Source organism: Poecile atricapillus, chromosome 3, assembly GCF_030490865.1.
Source record: "Poecile atricapillus isolate bPoeAtr1 chromosome 3, bPoeAtr1.hap1, whole genome shotgun sequence".
NCBI classification, from domain to species: Eukaryota; Metazoa; Chordata; class Aves; order Passeriformes; family Paridae; genus Poecile; species Poecile atricapillus.
The window spans coordinates 82,716,567-82,736,333 of NC_081251.1; the positions used below are offsets into that span (position 1 = coordinate 82,716,567).

The window sequence follows — 19,767 nt, forward strand, 5'->3', positions numbered from 1 at the left end:
TTCTGACACATCACAAGGATATCACAGAAATACAGTACAGAAAATGAACTTTAAAAATGCAGATGGAAAATGATATGGAAGAAAAAAAAGAAGGTGACTGTAACAGTTAGGGACTTCAACAATTCAATTTTTTAGATGGTCTAAAAAAATCAAAACTTGTTATAGATTGTTAAATGTTTTAGGAGGATCATGGATAGTTAGGGGTGTCCTCTATAGTTAATATTACACTGGAGAGGCTACTACCCTTCTGGAGAGGTAGAAATCTTTATTCTGCTGTTCTGGGTACCTTTGGGTTTATTTAACTTAAGCTAACTTGAATGAATAAGATAGATATGCTTTTTGGTGCTCTCTCTCACCATTAAACAGCTATGTTTTTATGGATAAGACAGCAAAGGAGCACATTGACCCAGCTTGCTCACTTATTTCAAATCTCTGGGGAAGGTGATGAGGAAGACCATAACTACCACCTTGGACCAGAGGTGCTACTACCAGGCACTGAAGGCAAAGTGTTTCAAAGAAGATATGGTGGCAGTGAAGGGATAAGTTGGTGGATTAACACAATCATGTAGCAGCACCAGAAGCAACCCTTATTCAAAATTAAAACTCTTGCAGGTGTGTAGCAAATGTAGGAGAATAAAATGGGGTTTCACTGGAAAACAATGGGTGCACTTCTGTCCAATTATGCACATATTTTTCAGTGTCAGTTATGATCTGCATAGTGACAAGAATTTCTAGATCTTGCCGAATCAAGGAGCGCCTGGGCTAAGCTGTCAAAGACATCACCTTTATCCACCTCCATTTTAGAGGAATCAAGAATGCTTCGTTAATGCTAAATTAACATTTAAATTTGAAAACCAACAACTGTGCTGACAACAGAAAGTAACAAGAACAGCCTGGAACCTTATGTTGTGCTGTTTTATATCACACATATTTCAGGGCTTTTTACATTCCTGGTAGACAAGAACACAAGCTTACTATTAGTGAGCTGTAGGCTTTGACTCAGTTCACGATGGTATGAATATGAACTATCCCTCTTTCTGTTTTGGAGAAGGCAGAATACATTAAAGTGATAGGGTAAAAGATACTCTCAGAAGTGGACGATTTCCATTCTCTGAGCAGAGGGAGTGTAAGTCATAGAGTTGGTAGCCGTTGAACACAGGAAGAAGCAAACCTGGCTATTTTCCCACCTAACTTTTCTTTGAGGCATGGACCAATACAACTTTCTCTCAGATATCATCTTCCAGTTCCTTAAACAATAAAATTGTGGTGGCTAACAGTCTTGATGTCCAAAGTAAACACAGACACTGTGACTTCCCCTCTACACATTCTTCCTCATATTGACTGTATTGCTATGCAATTAAATCAAGGGCAGCATTAACTAATCTTTAAAGAAAGATCAGCCTATTAATACGAACTCAAATGCAAAAAAAGTTGCAAATTTGCAAATGCAAAAAAGCTGCAACAAATTCAGAAATGAAAAGAATATATAAGGACATGAAGAGGTAATTGGAGCATGAGAAACTGAAATGTAAGCTAGCTCAAGCAGATTTGGTCACATGAACCCTGAACTCTCTGAGAGCTCATTTTTTGATAAAGGAAATGCAAAAAATCTTACCAATATTAACTTTAGCAGAACATTAAATATCATGCCCATCAGCAATTGTTAACTAAGTTGTTGACACGTAACTGACTAAAACAAAGAGCACAACCAATAGGAGCAATTGAAAGCAAAGAATTCTCAGAGAATTTCTTCACATTTAAACAAGTTTTTGAATGTTTTGAATTATGACTCAGCACACAAAAAGGAGGAGTGGGCTGATAAATTTTGGAGATGTGATCAACTTTGAGAAAGTCTGGGATACAGCACAGAAAGAAATAGATGACTCAGAAGATTGAAACAGCAGACACGGGATGAAAGTCTTACACTATATACTCAGAGCATTCTCAGTTCAAAGCAAAAGTCTCCGCTGAAAACTTGAATTTACTTGGGAGAAAGAGGTCCTGGATGCACTTCTTAGTGCAGCTATCAAAAAGGCAAATGTAACTGTAGGATTCATCAGTCAAGGAATTTCTAGTAAATATCTCAATTCTATATATACAAATATATTCAAATATCCCCGTCCAAGACCCAAGACAATTTTTACTGCCCATATTTAAAAGACGATCAACAATCAGAACACCAAGGTGATGAAGAGCTTATTGCAAAAAGAAGAACAAAGGAGGAAGGCTTTACTTATAACCAGAAGTAGGACTGAATAGATACATCTGTTGTCTACAATTACTTGCATTACCAGTGCAGATTCTTTTGAAGAACTACTTGTCCAAATTTTGGCTCAAAGACAAGTAGGTATAAACCAAACAGAAATTAATTCAGACCAAAAATAAGAAGGATTCCAATGAAAAGATCAGTGGAAACAGTTGTCCAAATTGGAACGGCGAGGCCTACAAAGGAGCTCAATATATTCTTGAAGAAATATATGTTTGTATAAACTATGTATATAGGTACATATATTTTAGATACACATACTTGGAAACAGATGAACACAGTACTCTGTGACCTAGAATACATCTTACAGAACATTATTAAGTTCCCTAAATATCCCTCTGGAAATTGGGTAGGATGTTCCCCTCTGCTTCTTATTTGCTTCTTAAGGCTGGGAACTTATTTGCACACAATTTTGCAGCATTTTATGAAAATCTTGTATTTCACTCTTTGTATACTTCAATTTTTCTAACAACTATGAAAATTTTTGCTTTGTGTGTCTGCTGTTTAGGTAGTTGGGGAATAAATCTTTAGAAACAGTGTTTGGGGTCTTATTAACATATATAATTTCTTAACTATTTTGAATGGGAATATAGTACAAAGAAAAGCATAAATAATAGATGTATTTATACCACACTATATATAGACATCTATTTCAACTGAGAAAGAGAAAAAATAGTTAAAAAGATATATAGTAAATAGACAAATGGTGAACAGCAGAGGAATAGGGAGGGAGAGTTTCTGAACATACAAATTCTATTCAAAAGAATGTAACTGTGAGCAAACGCCGCAGTATTAAACAAAAGCCAAATACACATTCAGACTCTTACAGGATTTGCAACTTCTATATCTGTGTACGTGTGTATACCTCAGCCATTAATTATCTCCTAATAAAAGTTCTCTGGAGTATACATTTCTCAATCTAAAATATGAGTCTATTAAATAGTAATAAAAAAATTTAGTAATTGTGACAACCTTAAGGTCTGGACAGAGCTGAGAATTTAATCTGCCTGCACCACAATGCTAACACACCGTGACCACAAAGTTTTTACAAACTCCTTGCATGAAGGGCTGCACAAACAATTATGTATCTCCAATTGCTACAGCTATCCTGTTACAGCAAAATCACGCCAAAGATATGTGGGCATGAGTAATGATGCTCAGGAAAAAGTGCAGCACACTGCTCTTTAGAGATTGAGACAATGTATCTTTATATCTCTAATATCAAAGATTCTATGGACACTATATATGCTTATCTCTACTTTCAATTTTAAAATTAATGCATTTAAAACTATAAACCCACAAGACAGTGCATTTTTAATCTATGATTGCATCACAAAACAGATGATGGGTCCAATAAAATACAGCAAAAATTACTTCACTGTCACTTTAAAGAAATATACTAATCTAACAGTAGAATAAGGAAGACAAAGTATTTAACTGAGAATGAACTGGACAGGAAAAAAATAAAGGTTTTTAGGTAATGACATAACCTAACTTCTTCCATCTGTCATTATTTCTTGCAAACACACATACACACAAAAAAGTACTAGAGTTTTAGGGAGAAAATGTAAAATTTCCAATGCAACTTGGTTGCTCCAGTTATCAAGAAATAAATTTAATCAGTTGTTCTACTGAAGATTTGCCAAGAAATCAAAAATCTCTATTCAGAAGTATAATAGTGACAGCAAACTAGCTATTGTGATTTTACGTAGCAGATATTTGAAAATGCTGGTGTGTCCTCTCTAGATACATCTCAATTCTCATAGATGTGTGTTCTCTCAAGCATACATGATCTTGCATATACTACCACTTAGTAACAAAACAAAAAAATAAATTTCATGGTGGAAAAAAAGCCTTTAAAATCCTTGTCAAACTGAGTATCACATTTTCACTGGAATGGTCAGTTTAAAGATCCATTTTAGTTATCATTCCAGATAAGCTTATCCATAAAAATCATACATTTTGCCATAGGTAGAAAACAAATATAATTTGTCACATGTTGTGCTATACAGACATTTCTGCACAGTTGCTGCACTACACTAGAATGTCTGAAGGGGAAGACACCCCAGGTAGTTGGCTGCAGACACATCTCAGCAACATGGCACGTAGTTACAATTTGACACATAGAGTCTTTATAAATCCAATGTCTATGAAGTCAAACAAATCTCCTTCTTATTTATAGTAACAGGCGAGAGCAGATCTCTGCCGTCTTGTTACACAGATGGTTGTAACATTTTTATAGTTAACTTACAACCACTGATGCCTAAGGAATAGACACACATCTGCCCCAAACTGCCAGTCCTGCAGGCTCTTCTTTTTAACTTTAGCTAGCAAAAATACAGTAGAAATACATCTAACCATGTCACCGCCAAAAATCTACCACAACAAAAAGCCCCACACAAATTTTCATAAAATGTATTATTAATGTTAATGTTATACAGATTGGACATTGATAACACACAATACAGCAAAAATGACAGTAGTATCAATTGTAACCACAAAATCTGAGAGAAAATTCGTAGTCCAACATTCCATATGCTGAACTTTGGAAAAATGTTTAGAAAGAAACTCATTAGAAGCTTCTAAATTTTTGTTTCATTTGAAAGATTTTAAAAGCACTTTATATTTCATATAAATTACTGTCCAAATGCTTTTTTTTGCTTTTAACTGCTTGAGAGGTAAAGGCATGTCTGGCTGATCTTGAAAAAAAGAAAGAAATTGCCTAGGATTTTCTTCTCCCACCTGAAGAACTATTCCATGTTTGCTGTCTTTCCACATATCAGCTGGGTCTTCAACAGGAAAGTACACAGAAAAGAGCTATGTTATATAATTAAATGCTTCCCATTTTAGACACTGGCTGTCCACAGAAGTAATCCTCTAAATAGCTAACTTACAATCAAATGCTTGTTTTATGAGAAGAACAGATGCAGAAAAGTAAAGCCATAATTGAACCTTGTAACGGTAAGTTAAGAATGAGTTCAGGGAAAGCTTAAACAGCCTGATGAAATCCTGACCCATGGCAGCTTGGGAAAATAATACTTATAAATATGTTCAAACAATAATAGATCTGGGCAGGTTCTTGTTGTTTTCTTCTTACTCTTCAAATTGGAAGAGAAAAGAGCATGTGAAAAAGTGGATCTGCATTTACAGAACTGGTCTAACTACAGAGGTGAAAATGCATGCCTGGGAATTCAGTTCGGAAAGAGATTAAGGAAAGAATGAACCAACTTTATGCGTAGCAAATTAATTTGGCTTTGGATTTTACTTCATCTGGAATCTATTCAAATTATGTAGAGTGGGACACCAAAAAAAACCCCCAAAAATAGTTTTGCTTTTAGTTTTGCTGCATAATCTTTTTATTCTTGGCTAGTCTCTACCTTTCCAGCTGCCTTATAAGAAAATCTGTACTTTCTGTTATCAGCTAATTTCTACTATGAACCCAAATCTACAGAAAAGGAATTTGAAGAATTTAATAACACAGTTTGCTTCGAGGTTGAAAATTTATAAAAATAGACTCTGCTACATAACAGACAGGAACTTATTTCTGCAAGATTCATATCCATGAAGTTACACATGATGACCAACTCCAACTGGACTTTTAACATGTCACCTTAGTCCTGCAAACTGTATATCTTTCAAATCAAGTTCGCCTCAGTAGCATGTGACAACTGTTCCATTTAAGATGGACATCTAATTCTTTAATGCCATATTTCACTGAGTAAAAACACACTGAAAAGACTGGATATTTCCATTACACTGAAAAGGCTGATTCCACATCCTGTTTAATAACTGCAATCTAAAGCAATCTCTTTCTTAGAAATTTGTTTATTTAAGTTTGGACTTAAACATTTAAACATTACATTTGCAGCACTTATTCACATAGAGATAGGAATGGCACCAAAAGACTTGTTCACTTTCAGGAGTGCAACTATTATGACTGCCAAAACACTTTTGCTCCAGAAGAAATTCTGACCGATCAATTAGTATTACTTCTTCCACAAAACAGTTATATCAGGGCCTGTCATACTGTCCCGGGATAAAACAAATACAAACAGAGATTTCTTCTCAGACAAATATCACAGTACCTCATTATTAAAATGCAAATGTTGGATCCCAAGTTTAGCCAAAATCATTTTAATACAAGAAATTTTCAGAAGATCCAGAATAACAGCAGCTAGAAAATTAGGTCAGAATGCACTTTGTGGGACTGTGTTGTAAAAAGACCACTGCTATTCGTAGCTGCGTACAAAGGAGAAATAAATGTGTTAAGAAGTAACATCATCAACAGTATTTTGCTGAGATTATTAGTATCTAAGTGATGGATGAAAATCTGAGGAAAAATACATTATTATTATTTATTGTTCTGCTTTTACTAAATAGTATAGTGAGATCTCTATTTTCAAAATCAGATGAGAAAAAGTACTCTTTTTATTTAGTGGAAATCCTTCAACATAAATATATGGAACTGGGAGATTTATTTGTTGGAGTAGCTATTCCTTCTGCTTTTCTTCACCTAGATTCATAACCTTTATGACCAATTTACAACATTTGGGAATTAATCCTGAAAATCTATTACAGTTTTCACATGGAAATTAAAATTAGATTACACTGACATTTTAAAGCAGTTTAGAGTATCAGTCTTGTCACTTATTAACTGGATTTTAAATTAATAGACTGCAAGATGACAACTACAAATATGTTAAAAGAGCCATCTCTTAAACTGCTGGTACTGTTCATGTTTAGAACTCCCGATAATCTCTGCCATATTTATATATTCTAAAATATTAAATTAGACAAATGCTATTACTGCCCTATTTTCTCTATTGTCTGCAAAACAGCAGCAGAAGGTAAGGCATTGCCTGCAGCATGACCACTCTGCTTTCAAACCACTTCTGTGTTCTGGATTAATGCTTTCAGTCTTTTCTAGTGTATAATCATTGCTGCTGCAGCAGAGAACGAGCAACATTTTCCAGCAGATCCATTTTATTTATAAAAATAGAGAGAGGAAGGGTTACCCTAAAAATTTGCAAAGCACTTTTAAATTATAGTGAATACTCATAATTCTACAGAAGAGCAGCTAGGAGGAAAAAGAGGGGGAATTTTTTTTCTCCTGAATGTAACCTCAAATCCTCAATCCTACATATGGTAAGAATCCACCACAACTAAAGAAATCAAAAGGGAGGTGAGATAAATGGAAAGATGGTGTGGTTACACAGGTTAGGGATGCAGTTGCAGCATTTTGAGTTTCTTTGTTCTCTCTGCTATAAATGATGATGACTATACAAGGTTACAGCAAAACAGGATGAGGTACTGACAGAAATCTGAAAGAGGAAAGAAGTGGTTCTGGATAACTGAAATGAACACATTAAGTGCTCGCAAGAAAGATGATTATAGACAGTGAATAAAGAGATGGCAGAAAAAAAATCAATACTATAAAGAAGTGAGTGTACAGGACTGGCTGCTTTAATACATGCAAGCTCTACTCCTCTCAGGTGGTCAATGATGAAAAAAAGCAAACAGAATTTTTCCCAGTAAGGGCTGTCTAGTCCAAATAAAGTTAAACACAATGAGTTAAAATGCATTTTGCCTTTGACTACTGACAAGAGGTAGCCAGGATGACTGGACTTGCAGAGTTCCCTCTCAGCCTCCTCTACTTCATCTTCTACCTCCACAAGCACATTGAAACTCCCTCAATTGCCTGTTACACTTAATGTAGAGTGGAAAACAGAACAAGAAAGCACAGATGAACTTTCTGGAACCAAAATTAAAAGACTCCACAGTGATCTTTGTGGAAGTCTAATCCATATCACAGCACAAGCCATTATCAGTCTGGATACTCGGGCCGGAAGAGTCAATTGATATTGGTGGAAATATTTCATACTGGTCTTGCTGCAGCTGCCCCCAGCTCATCCTGAGGAAGTCACTGCTTCTCTGAAAGGCTAGTGGTGCCTGAAAATTGTCAGTATTTCTCTGGTTACTATGATTTTCAGAAAGATTTGTCTGTTTATACAAGTTAAATGATTGCAAACCCCAAAAATACAACTATTACATGGCATAATGGAACCCTTATCTGTAGTCTATGTTCACATCACTGAATAACCTCCTCCCTCTTTTCTCCCCAGCTCCCCCCCTCTTTTTTTTTAATGTGGTAAGACTATTCATACAAGTTAGAGCAGAGAACAGCCAAAGCAGCCCACACACATATGTACTAGGTTTAAATTCTTTGGAAGACTATGTTGTTCAAGCTTTCCTTTTATTTATCCAAAATGGCACAAGCAAAAGATGTTAAAAAAACCAACTTGACAGAATGTTTGATTGGGGAGGGGAAAGGAGTGGTCATTTCATAAGGAAAGAATATTACTTCCACACAACCTTGCGTCATTTTTATGTTTACACAACATAACTGGTACAGTTGAGCGTATCACATACTGACATTAACAGGACCTCCTACCTTGACTTCATTCTCTCATGCATTCTCCCATGCTGGATACACTGTTGGTCCAATTCATCATTCCGTTTCTGCATCTTCTCCAATCTGCCATGAAGATACTCTTTTTCCTGACTAAGCTGGTTGACTTCAGATCTACAGAAGTAAAACAAAGCGATGATGGATGTTGTCAGATTTCATCCTGCCGTGAGCCATCAATATGTGGCTTCAGCATTTATAAAATTTCATACATATATATGTAATGCATAAACAAGCTATTACTAGAACGTACTGAAACAGAATGCTGTTTCATATAATCTTAAAACAAAATAATACAATACTGATGGATATCTTCTAAACATGCCACTGGAAATCACTCAGTTATAGGTTGGCTATGCTAATTTCAGCCTAATTTAAATAGGCATGCCTATTTATGCATTGGCGTTAAATAAGATCAATAAATGTAAATTTATACTTGTTAAGCAAGAATTTGGCTAACATTCTGAAAGCAAATTTTAACCTCTTTACTAGAAAAAATAACATTTAGTTAAAAAAAACAGCTACTAAAACCTTGTTCAACCTTTACTCTGCTTTATAGGTTGAACTCTTAACAGTTTGCAGGTTGAACTCTCAATAGTAGTACTGTTTTAGAAACTTTAGTAATGTCCTATGTCTAAAATAACATTGCACAGATTAAAAAAAAATCAACAACAAAATTCCATAAACCCTTCCCCCACAAAAAACACCCAAACCCAACCAAAAACCAAAGCCTCACTAAGAGGAGAATTAACAAAACTTTAAGAAACAAGGGACAAATCATACAGGCACATCTAATCTACATAATCTACATAAAAATCAGCACAGCCTTTAAGAATATTAGTCACTTCTAAGCAATTCTTATTCTTCACGGGTGAGCAGAGACACCAGATCCATGAATGACCTGGGACTGCTACTTGCTACATCTCTAACCATCAGCCCATGGAGAAACAGGCATGAGCTGTTTCTTAATATCAGGAAAAGACCTCAGATTAAATTGTGATAAAATATACATTATGCACTTGTACAATTTTAACTCTTTGGAAAAGGTTAATGAGAACATGTCAGAATCTGCTATACCATCAGAAAGTACAAATCAAAAGCAAGAAAATTTATGGCATCTGCCACTCCATACCTCAAGGTTAAAAAGCTTCAGATATATCTTTAAATCATAAACTTAAATATGCTGCAATTACAGCAGAAAGATACTTTACCTTCCTGGCTGTTACAGAATGCATCAACAACTGACATTCTGAAAAACACAACAAAGTGCAGGGAGGAAGGAATAGCCCTCTTTCAAAAACATGTTGTTACATTGACAAGTCAAATCTAGAAATGACAACATGATCTTTTCATGTTTAAATAGAGAACAATGCATGGTATCATCTGTGAAGCTAAAAAAACTTAGCAAGGGAAACTTTGGAGCGAGACTGTATATAATTGAATTTAGATTGAGAGTTACAGCTCTATTAAGGAAGATCAAACACAAATACATCAGAATTGTGCTGATAGATTTGTACATCAAACTTCAGTGCACACGAGTTTCCTGGATGGGTGCATAATAGTGGGCAGGATGTTAGAGGAAGGTAGCAGGAACTGAATTTTTCCACCAATGATTTTATAGAAATACTAGTAACTTAAATGTCAGCATTAACAAAGCATTGCCAGCTGGACCAACTGTTACCACACAATGTGAATGCAGTCTGTACTTGATACTGATACTGTAAGACAGACAACCAGTGGATAAAAGCAAAGGTTTGGTTCACTGCAGAGCAGCTCAAAGAGACCTGACACAGGAGTAAATTCAATTCCGCATTCCTTTTTTGCCAGTAAAATTCAGCAATAGCATTTGCCATGTAGGAATATTTTAAATTATCACATTTGTAGGGTTTCCCAACTGGGAGGTCCTGTTTCTTTTTCTGTATTTATATGTGACTGTCTCATTAATGGAAACAGCAGAAGCAACTTTCAAGGTGATAAAATTCTGTAAGTTTTACAAAGATTTATTAATCTCCATCACACTTGAAGGTGTCCAAAGTCTTTCTGGAAAGATCAAGCAATTCCAATCAACCAAGACCAAAACACTACTGAAAATTATAATTAATGAAACAATAGTAAGTAATGAATTAATTACAAACATGAGTATCATAATCTCCAATCTCTAGAATAGAGCTCTAAATGCCTGATGCTTTGAAGCACGTTTTAAGTGTTGTCTTCTCCTGAAACATCTTTAATCTTTTAATTACAGTTAAACACAGAGAAAAAAAAATTCTAATTATGACATTATTTACACAATGCCCTCTCCATGTAACTATCTAAGAGTTTGACCACCAAGACTCAAGTATTTAATGGCACTGAAGTTTTGAAGGACAGCACATATTAAGGACAGAATGGTTACGTCCATGTTAAAAGGTTCATGTGTGCTGGCATTAAAGAGAGAACACTAGTCCAAAACAATATTGCATACCAAGAGTCTTCCATCATCATTTGTCAACGATTCCCTCTGCATCGTTAAACACACCTTTCATCCACCTCAGTTTCCAAACATTAAGATAAGACGGCTAATTCTATGTGATATTTAAATAACTTCACACATTGTTGGGTTAAAAAAAAAAACTCAAAGAAATCATAATAGTAATAAGCCTGATAACTGTACTGAATGCTATAGCACATTCATACAGGAGTAGGAATTCTACCCAGCCAGAGGCAGGACCAGTCCTGTGTAAATGCTCCTGAACAACTCTGCTCCCAAGGTATCACAGCAGGAAAAGAGAGGGGAGTAAGTGTCAAAGCACACAGTGCTGAACTTCAGAGATAGTTCACTCGTGATGCTGGGGACAGAGGCAAATTAGAGAAATCTATGCACTAATCACTGTGTCTGATGGATCCCTCACAACTAAAGGACACAGCATGGATGTGCTGATGTTGCTCAACCAGAGCTACTCTGGGTCAAACAGTCTGAGCAATAAGCTGTGGTGGATTCAGTAGAAACTGAAGCATGCAGGCATTTGGAGTGCTGTCATCAGAGTTGAACTCAGCAGGAAGGGGCACTTCTGCAGACTCAGGCTGGCCCCACAAGTCAGGCAGTCATGGATCTGTGCATGCTTCTAAGATCTGATACACTCAAATGACCTGTATGAAACCACTGTTACTTTGAAACTCCACAGAGCAAAGCTACAACATCACATGAAAATATAAAATGCATGCTTGTAATCGGATGTATAATAGATTTGGCCAGATCTCATTTACTTGTCACTGTATCAAAAATAATTGATGGGGGCAAGAGCAAACAATAGCAACAAAAACCCCTCTATACTTCTGGATCCACTTAACGACCTCAACTTCCATTTAAAAATCACTATAGTATTATCTACCATCTTTGCTGGAAGAATCTGGGAAAAAAAACCCAAAGAGGTTAGCCTCCAAATCACTTAAATACAAAGGCAATAAAATGAGGAAATGTTCAATCATCACAATTCTAAGTCAACCTTAGGGTATGTTTAGGATGAGCTGATTTTTGAACACTGAGGTGGCAATGCTGTCTTTACTCCTCTGAACTAGGTTTTGCATTTCAGTGCTTTTTCAACACTGCCTTTTCCTGCTCTTAAAACCAGTTGTTTATTTGCAGAGAAATTAAATACACACTCTAAAATATTTTCTGCTGATGCAGTATTGTTGCATCTAATTTTAATGATTACACCTTCAGACAGACTGGTCCCTATCTTCATACAGCTACCTTCAACAAACATTTCACTCCTCGTATTGAGTGCAACAACTGCGGTCAACCAAATATGCAGAAGAATAGTTCAGCCGGGTAAGTGTTCTTTACTTCAATTAAACTCACACAGTTGGACGCCTACTGTTGCCAAACCAGTAATATAATTTATACATTATAGTCCAAACAGTAAAACTACACTAAAAGTCATTTAACAATATTTATAACACCATAAAATACAGTGTTAAAATATATGAACTGCAATATGTACCAAAATTATAAAATTTGTTTCTCATCATCAGTGATTAAAACCAGGATCATTGCTCTAGCTTCAATACTCACAACCCTGGTGACAGATTAGAATTCAAATCTTAATGATCAATTTACAATTAACAAGATAGAAGTGAAACAAATTAAACCAACCATTATATATAACGAGACCCAATGGACTCCCATTGTTCCCCTTAATTACAAAACGCAAATCACAAATACACAGTGGGTAGTGTTAACCATTAATCTACAACCTAGAAACTCAGAGAGTGACAATCAGAGGAAAAAAAAGAACAAAACAAGAGAGAAACAGAGAAGAAATCAACAAAGGACTATATTTTTTAAACATGCCTATGCATACGGAAACCTTCACAGACACTATCTTCTTTCTGCACAGCTTGAGGGGTTTATAATTCGTCTGACATTGTCTTTCTGACGCCTTTCTGTGTAGGGACTAGCTCAAAAAATGGTTCCAGCTTACATACAAACACAAAAACTTCAGCTTTAGATTTCTCAGAAAACCTGCATTAAATATAAAAATATATGTGCCATTCAGATGTATTCCACTGAAATTGTAGAGATATGTAGCTGTCACAGATAAATTTGAAATGCCTCTTATTATAAATGGGTTCTTCTTACCAAACCAAATAAAATTTAAATAAACTTACTACTGCATCTGTTTTTGAAAGAGCTTGAGTGTTCCACCAATTAAATAATGGTATTGGTAGCATATAGTAATTTCTTAAACCCATGGAAATTAAGGCATAAGGACTCTAGAAGTACAGCAAGAAAATACACATGCAGTCCAAAATTCAGGAGGAATTCTGACTAAGGTCAAAAATATGGAAAAAATGGAAAAATATTTTCTGCGAAAATAGGGCACACTGCTGCTTTGTGATCTGCTTTTATTAATGCACATAAGAACTAAGTTAGAAAATCTTTCCCAAATTATTGCTTTTTTCTAGAAGACAAAACTACAGTATTCTGTCCCAGAATGCGGTTTTACGCCACATTCAGTGACAATGAGCTGAAGATTGCAATTCAGAGAGGTGCTACTGAGAGATACATGACGATCATGCATTTAGAACTTGGCTAAAATAATTTTCTGCATCTGATCTCCTGATCACTTAGTGAAGACATCTATATTAGTCTGTCATTTTCCACCATCTCCACTTCCACCTTGCTGTTCTCATTTTTATCTTCTATTTTTTGTCTCTACCTATTTCTCTATCCCTGCTACTGACTGCAGCAGCTCCTACTCCAATGAAGGCAAGCTCAAGCTATTTTAGGACCACTTCTCAAAACCACTTTCATGCATTCTTCCTTAGCGTCTTGTGTAAAAAATATCACTTCCCGGAGATGCAAGAGGGCTCCTTTTCCCATTTTCAGGTCCTTGACAAAGTCAGCTAATGCTGCTAGGTGGAGAAACACTTGGCAATCTCTAGTATTTATTTTCAGAGAATAATGTGTTTTCACAGTATGTTTTCTGTCTTTCCTTCATCCTTTACAGTTACTAGTCTGTGACTGTGAGCTCTAGCAACAAAGTCTGTGTGCTTTTTTATTGCTGGAATAATAATATGATTTGAATCCATTTAGATTTTGCATTACTTCAGCAGAAGAGCTCTGCTTTTTCAGAGGAAAAATTCTGTTTGCTTCTCTTTCAAGTAACCCTCACAATGGGAAGATTGCTTACAGTCCCTCAAGTTTCTTATTTCCTCCCCAAACACTCTGGATGGGATTCATCTCTCAACTTCAGCCACTTAACAGCTAGTCAACACTTCATATTCAGGGGGAAGTAGGATGGGCAGTGGAGGAAGTATCCATGGGAAGCATAATTTATTTTATTTATTACACACACACACACACACATATATATATATGTATATGTCTGTCATCTACTTAAATCATTCCCCTTTGACCATTCCTAGGAAGAGGGTACTGGGGTAAACAAGCTCTCTCCCTGAGTGAGTGTTGCCTCTTTTACAGTACCTCAAGAGGATGATTAAATACACCCAGCAGAAGAAGAATCCTCTCTTGAAAACAAATTTTATCTATTTGCTATTTTCACACAAAATTATTTGCTGCTGAAGAACTACAAAATTCACATTTTATTTAGAAGATAGTTCTGTCTTACAGAACTTTTGAATAGACATCTCCATAGCTTTGTATTTCTATAAATTATTACTTCTCCCAGGTTTTAATGGCTTTGATTTTAGATCTGCTGTTGATTGATAACAAGCAGCAGAATCAGGGTATCAGTAAAATGCAATTTTGAGGACAATTATTTTATAGACAATATTCAGTGTGTATTGTAGTACTGTGAAAGGAGCTTAAGTAAATAATTAAAATGAGAATAGTTTTGAACAACAGATCACTGAATTTTTAGCATTTTTCATATAACTTCAGATAAACTTAAATTGTAGCTTTTTAAACAATTTTCTATTCTTAATATTAAGAATATGAACACCAGGAAGAAAATACTATTAAATTTTCACATTGGAATTGTCCAAGAAATTGGAATTGATAGTCAGAAACATAATCTTAAGGGGCATTTATTATACTGAATTCTTAAGGGGCATATATTACATTAGTATGATATATAATACCTGGAAAAAATGAAAAATAATAAATATTAAAATACAAATCAAAAAATAAAGAAGCATGTCCCATTATTAAAAGTGTCAGGTTAAGAAAAATATACTAACCTGTATTTTTCTGACATTTGTTCCAACTTCCTTGCCAACACAAAACATTCTTCCTTTAATTTTGCTATGAATGTATTCTGGGAGGCCAGCAATGAATCCAGTTCTTCTACTAGAAACCATAAAATTATGATACTATAAAATAACAACTATATAAATGTATAGATAACATAGAAACAATTTTATATATTCCTAATTTCTTTCTTATAGTTCATTCTAGTTTTGAAATGCTTTTTAAACTTCAGCTACTTGGACATCATCACTTACCAAATTAAGGCTCTATGTCAGAATTAGCTGAAGTGTTAAAGCAATGTTGCCACTGAATCTGGTCTTGTAAGAGAAGAATCACTGTGAAGACTAGATATCTAATCTGGTGGGCTTGCTTCATAGCTAGAAGTTCACTGACATTTCTAGGAGGAATAAAATTGGCAAGCCATGTTTTAGCAGACTTTTGCTTCCTCAACTGGTGCAGAGGATACACCAGCAACCCAAATGCTCGCACTGTAGACTCATTTCAGTATCTCCTTAAAACAGCAGTTCTTTTATTTACTGTGTCCTGACCTTACCATGAAAATTGTAATTTTTTATTCTTAAATGACAGGATTTAGACTTACTGCCCAGGGACAGTTGAAATGAAACCATTTTGTAAAGTAATTTTCAGCTACTATCAGTTTGGACTGCACCTAAACTCATGACCTAGAATCCAGGTATCTTTATTATTTCAAAAGGAAGATACTGCAAAATGATGTTTCTTGATTTCTGCTTTTAAAATCAGTGAAAGCATAACCACTCTTACCCAAATTCCTTGTATGTGTGCAGGGTCATAATAAACAAGGTTTTCTTTATATACATTATAAATTACTATAATTTTCAATTCCCTCTAATCCTACTAGAGATAGATAAAACAGACCCAGACATAATATTGTTTCATTGTTGTATACTGGGACAATTTATGCATCAGGAGGGTAAATTACATTTCTCTTGTGCAAAATTACACATGTTCATATGCAGATGTGCTGGCTAAAGGAAGAAAAAATGATTCTGAGAGCTTCTTTTCTTCTCCTAGAGTGTAGACAGCAGCAGCCATAATGTAGCTGTTTGCATTCCCTGAATACATGGTAAGGTCCTCTAGCACTGTGATAATACCAAAAAAGATGGAAAATTGAACAGCAGATAGAAACATGCCTGCTACCTTCCGTATTATTCAACACTCCTTATAATTAATATATGTTATACAGTTTTCCTGAAAGTATTGCATGACTAGTGGGTAAACATGGTATTTTGTTAAACACATAAGTATATCACGTTCTTTAACAGCTGAAACCCCTCCTCCTTTCCATGCTCATGGGTTACAGATTTCACCTCTTGAAAATTCCTTTTCTTTTTTTTTTGTTTATTTATAATATGGACCTCTATTAATATTGTTGCCATAGTACTTCATAATACAAAAAGCACATTTTTGTTTGTTTGGAAAACCTGTTTTACTACAAGATTAAAGTTAGATGTTATTGATGGGCTAAATCAATGCAATGAAGTCTCATATTATGAGAACCTGAAATACGCAAGGGATTAAACATCTTTCTTCTCAATTGAGGATGGGGGCGGGGGGTGCACATGGTAATGCTAAAAATGTTTGAGGCTGCAAAGATTAAATAAAGGAACATATCAATTTGGAGCCAGTGAATTACATCCAGCTGCGACAGTGAATTAAGAACCGATTAATGGCTAAAGCTTTTCTCCAGTTTGGATGCCGAAGCAAACTCATTAAGCTTTTAGAGTAGCTATAATGTGTGTACTGTGGGAACTGTTCAATGCTATTCAGGAGACTTTAACTGTAAGCTCAGAACATTTCCCGCAGAGCTTCTGATGCTATTTTCTTTATATAACATGTGTGCCTGAAAATCCAGCCAAAAACAAGCCCTTTGTTTTTCTACTTTGTTGTGGTCTCTCTCAGCTTTACGTTTCTTGAACACAGGTAAATAAACTCATAATCCAGATGGTGCAGCAGATGTGAGAGCAGCACTCTGAAATCAACAGACAGTGGGCAATACTTTCCATTTTCTCTTTTAAACGCTAACTAATATGTAATTCGGAATCTCCGGTGTAGTTAGCATCTGCTCCCTTCGGCCAGCCAAAGGTTACAGGTGTTCCTGATGTCATTTCACAGTAAGGCGTGGGCCTGGCTTGTGAGTGAGTGCCCAGGCTCTAATCTTTCCCTACCACCTACCAGTTTTCTCATGCTGGGCCTCCATTTGCTGCATCTTCTGTGTCAGCTCCTGCTCTCTTTGCTGGGCCTGAAGGGCTCGGGCCTTTGCTTCATTGCTAATGCTGTGCTGAATGCTCTCTTTCTCCAATCTATAAAAAAAACCAAATAGGAAATAAAGAAAAGTAGAAATCATATACTGAAGAGGATAAATTAAAAGGGTAAAGCAGAACATTCAAATAACAATAACAAAAATCTGGCCGAGCTTTTCACATTAGACATTGTCCTCCCACTTCAGGTTATACAAACTGACCTTTCTCTTACAATGTCAAACATTCTCCAGTGACTAGTAGAAAATGGATTAAAAGTATGATTTATTTCCTGAGAGAAAATTGGCCCTGCAGACAAAAATAGGATTTTATTTTAAAAAAATTTAAACATGACTCTTTTTTATAAGGAAGCTTACCAGCATTCACTTTGCACTGAACATATTATTTGCATTTTCTTTTAAATGCTATTTGTTTAATTCTGCAATGAAGCTTAGGGATCTGACCCTGAGATGGACTGGTTCCCAATGAATCAGCAGGAGATAAGTCAATGGGAGCAATTTCACAGTGCTCATGATACAGCTACTCTGAAAGCTTAATGAGTTTTCTTAAGCAACCAAACAAGTTTTAACTATTAATTTATGTAAATAGGAGATGAATGCATCCATTACATTAGAGTAGACTGCTAGCACCACACAGGCCCAGCCCCTTGTGGTTCTGCTCACTGCGGGGGTTGTACAGGAAGGTCTAAAGCCCAGTACTATTATTGAAGTATGCAGGCAAGAGAGCAATTTACTTGACCAGATATGCAAGATGGGGCAATCCACTCCTGAGGCAAAACAAATGCTAGACTACCACACTCCATTGAAGCATTTTATTTAATGCAAGCCAAGCAAAAAGAGCATGGAAAATAAAACCCCAAAAAGATACATGCATACAAATTAGAAAAGATCCTGCACTGCAAATTCAGATCTAAACTTTCCCAAACGTCGTGAATATTTATCTGGTGAACATTAGGATCCACATTTAAAACATCAGTGAGTTCACACATACAAAGATTGATTTCTAGATTTCAAATGACACGAGGAAACACATTTCTACTGAAATGACATTTTATAGGTTGAGATAGGATTTAAAAAAGTCTTATAAACACGTTTTATTCTAGGGATAGTACCTATTTCAAAGGACTACAAAACAGAACACAGGAACAGATCATGTAAGGATAAAGCCACATCTCATGTGGTTGCTGCACTTAACCTTTGGATTGGTGCCTAATAACCCATCCGAGATATTGCAATATCACAGCATGACACACACAATGTTAAATCTTCTCTCTCAAATTTACCCCAAAGCAATACAAATGGTGGGTCACATTACACTAATTCCTGGTCCTGATGTTTCAGGCCCTACCTTAGGCAAAACTCCCTTGGAAACCACAGGCAGTTTCTTCTGAGGTAAGACAGCAAATATGTTTAGATCACAAAAATATTAGAGCGTTAAGGAAACAAAGCACATTTTAAAAGGAAATTTCATATATTGAACGGCACTTTATCACATCACTCTCAGAATTGCTTTGTAATCATATTGGGGCTATCCTAAAGAGTGATGCTCCCATTCCCAAGCTTCGAATATGGAAAGTATTATTAAGAATATTTTTCCCATATTTGCTGGAAACCAGTCTGTGCAAACCCCTTTATTTTACATTTTTTTTTTTATCTTCAGAAAGTTGTTATAAGCACCGGATTGCTCAAAAAACTAAAGGAAAAACAAGCCACCAGCATCTCTCACATTTCTCTGACACTTTCAGCTAAAGAAAGTGTCAGTAGCAGTATTTTATTTAATAGTTCTCATGTGAGATGGCTGTATGCAGTTGGGTGCTGTGCAGTCATCTGGTACACAGCTGGCTGGCTGGCTTTCTGCTGGGGGTAACCTTCAGCATGCAGCAAGCTACACAGCTCAAGCTACCAAGGCAAACCTGTGAAGGTCCATTCCTCATCGCTAGGGCCCCTCCTGACGAATACATGCTAACCAGCAAGTTCAAAATAAATGGAGAATCCACTGCCACCAGAAACACTCTCCTATGTAGGGGACCTATCCAAAA

The 19,767-nt window shown here is 35.8% G+C and overlaps 1 protein-coding gene across 2 annotated transcripts in view; it reads right to left on the reverse strand.

Moving 5' to 3' along the window:
* SDCCAG8 (SHH signaling and ciliogenesis regulator SDCCAG8) overlaps positions 1-19,767 on the reverse strand; it is a 104,363-nt gene that overhangs the window by 28,946 nt on the left and 55,650 nt on the right. For both annotated transcript variants that reach the window (XR_009277439.1, XM_058836911.1), the window contains exons 14-16: positions 17,644-17,771; positions 15,420-15,528; positions 8,718-8,849 (exon numbers count right to left, since the gene is read on the reverse strand). Coding sequence is in view for 1 of the 2 variants with exons in the window: in XM_058836911.1 (XP_058692894.1) it covers positions 8,718-8,849; positions 15,420-15,528; positions 17,644-17,771 (369 nt within the window). In the remaining variant the exon portion in view is untranslated. The remainder of the gene's footprint in view (positions 1-8,717; positions 8,850-15,419; positions 15,529-17,643; positions 17,772-19,767) is intronic.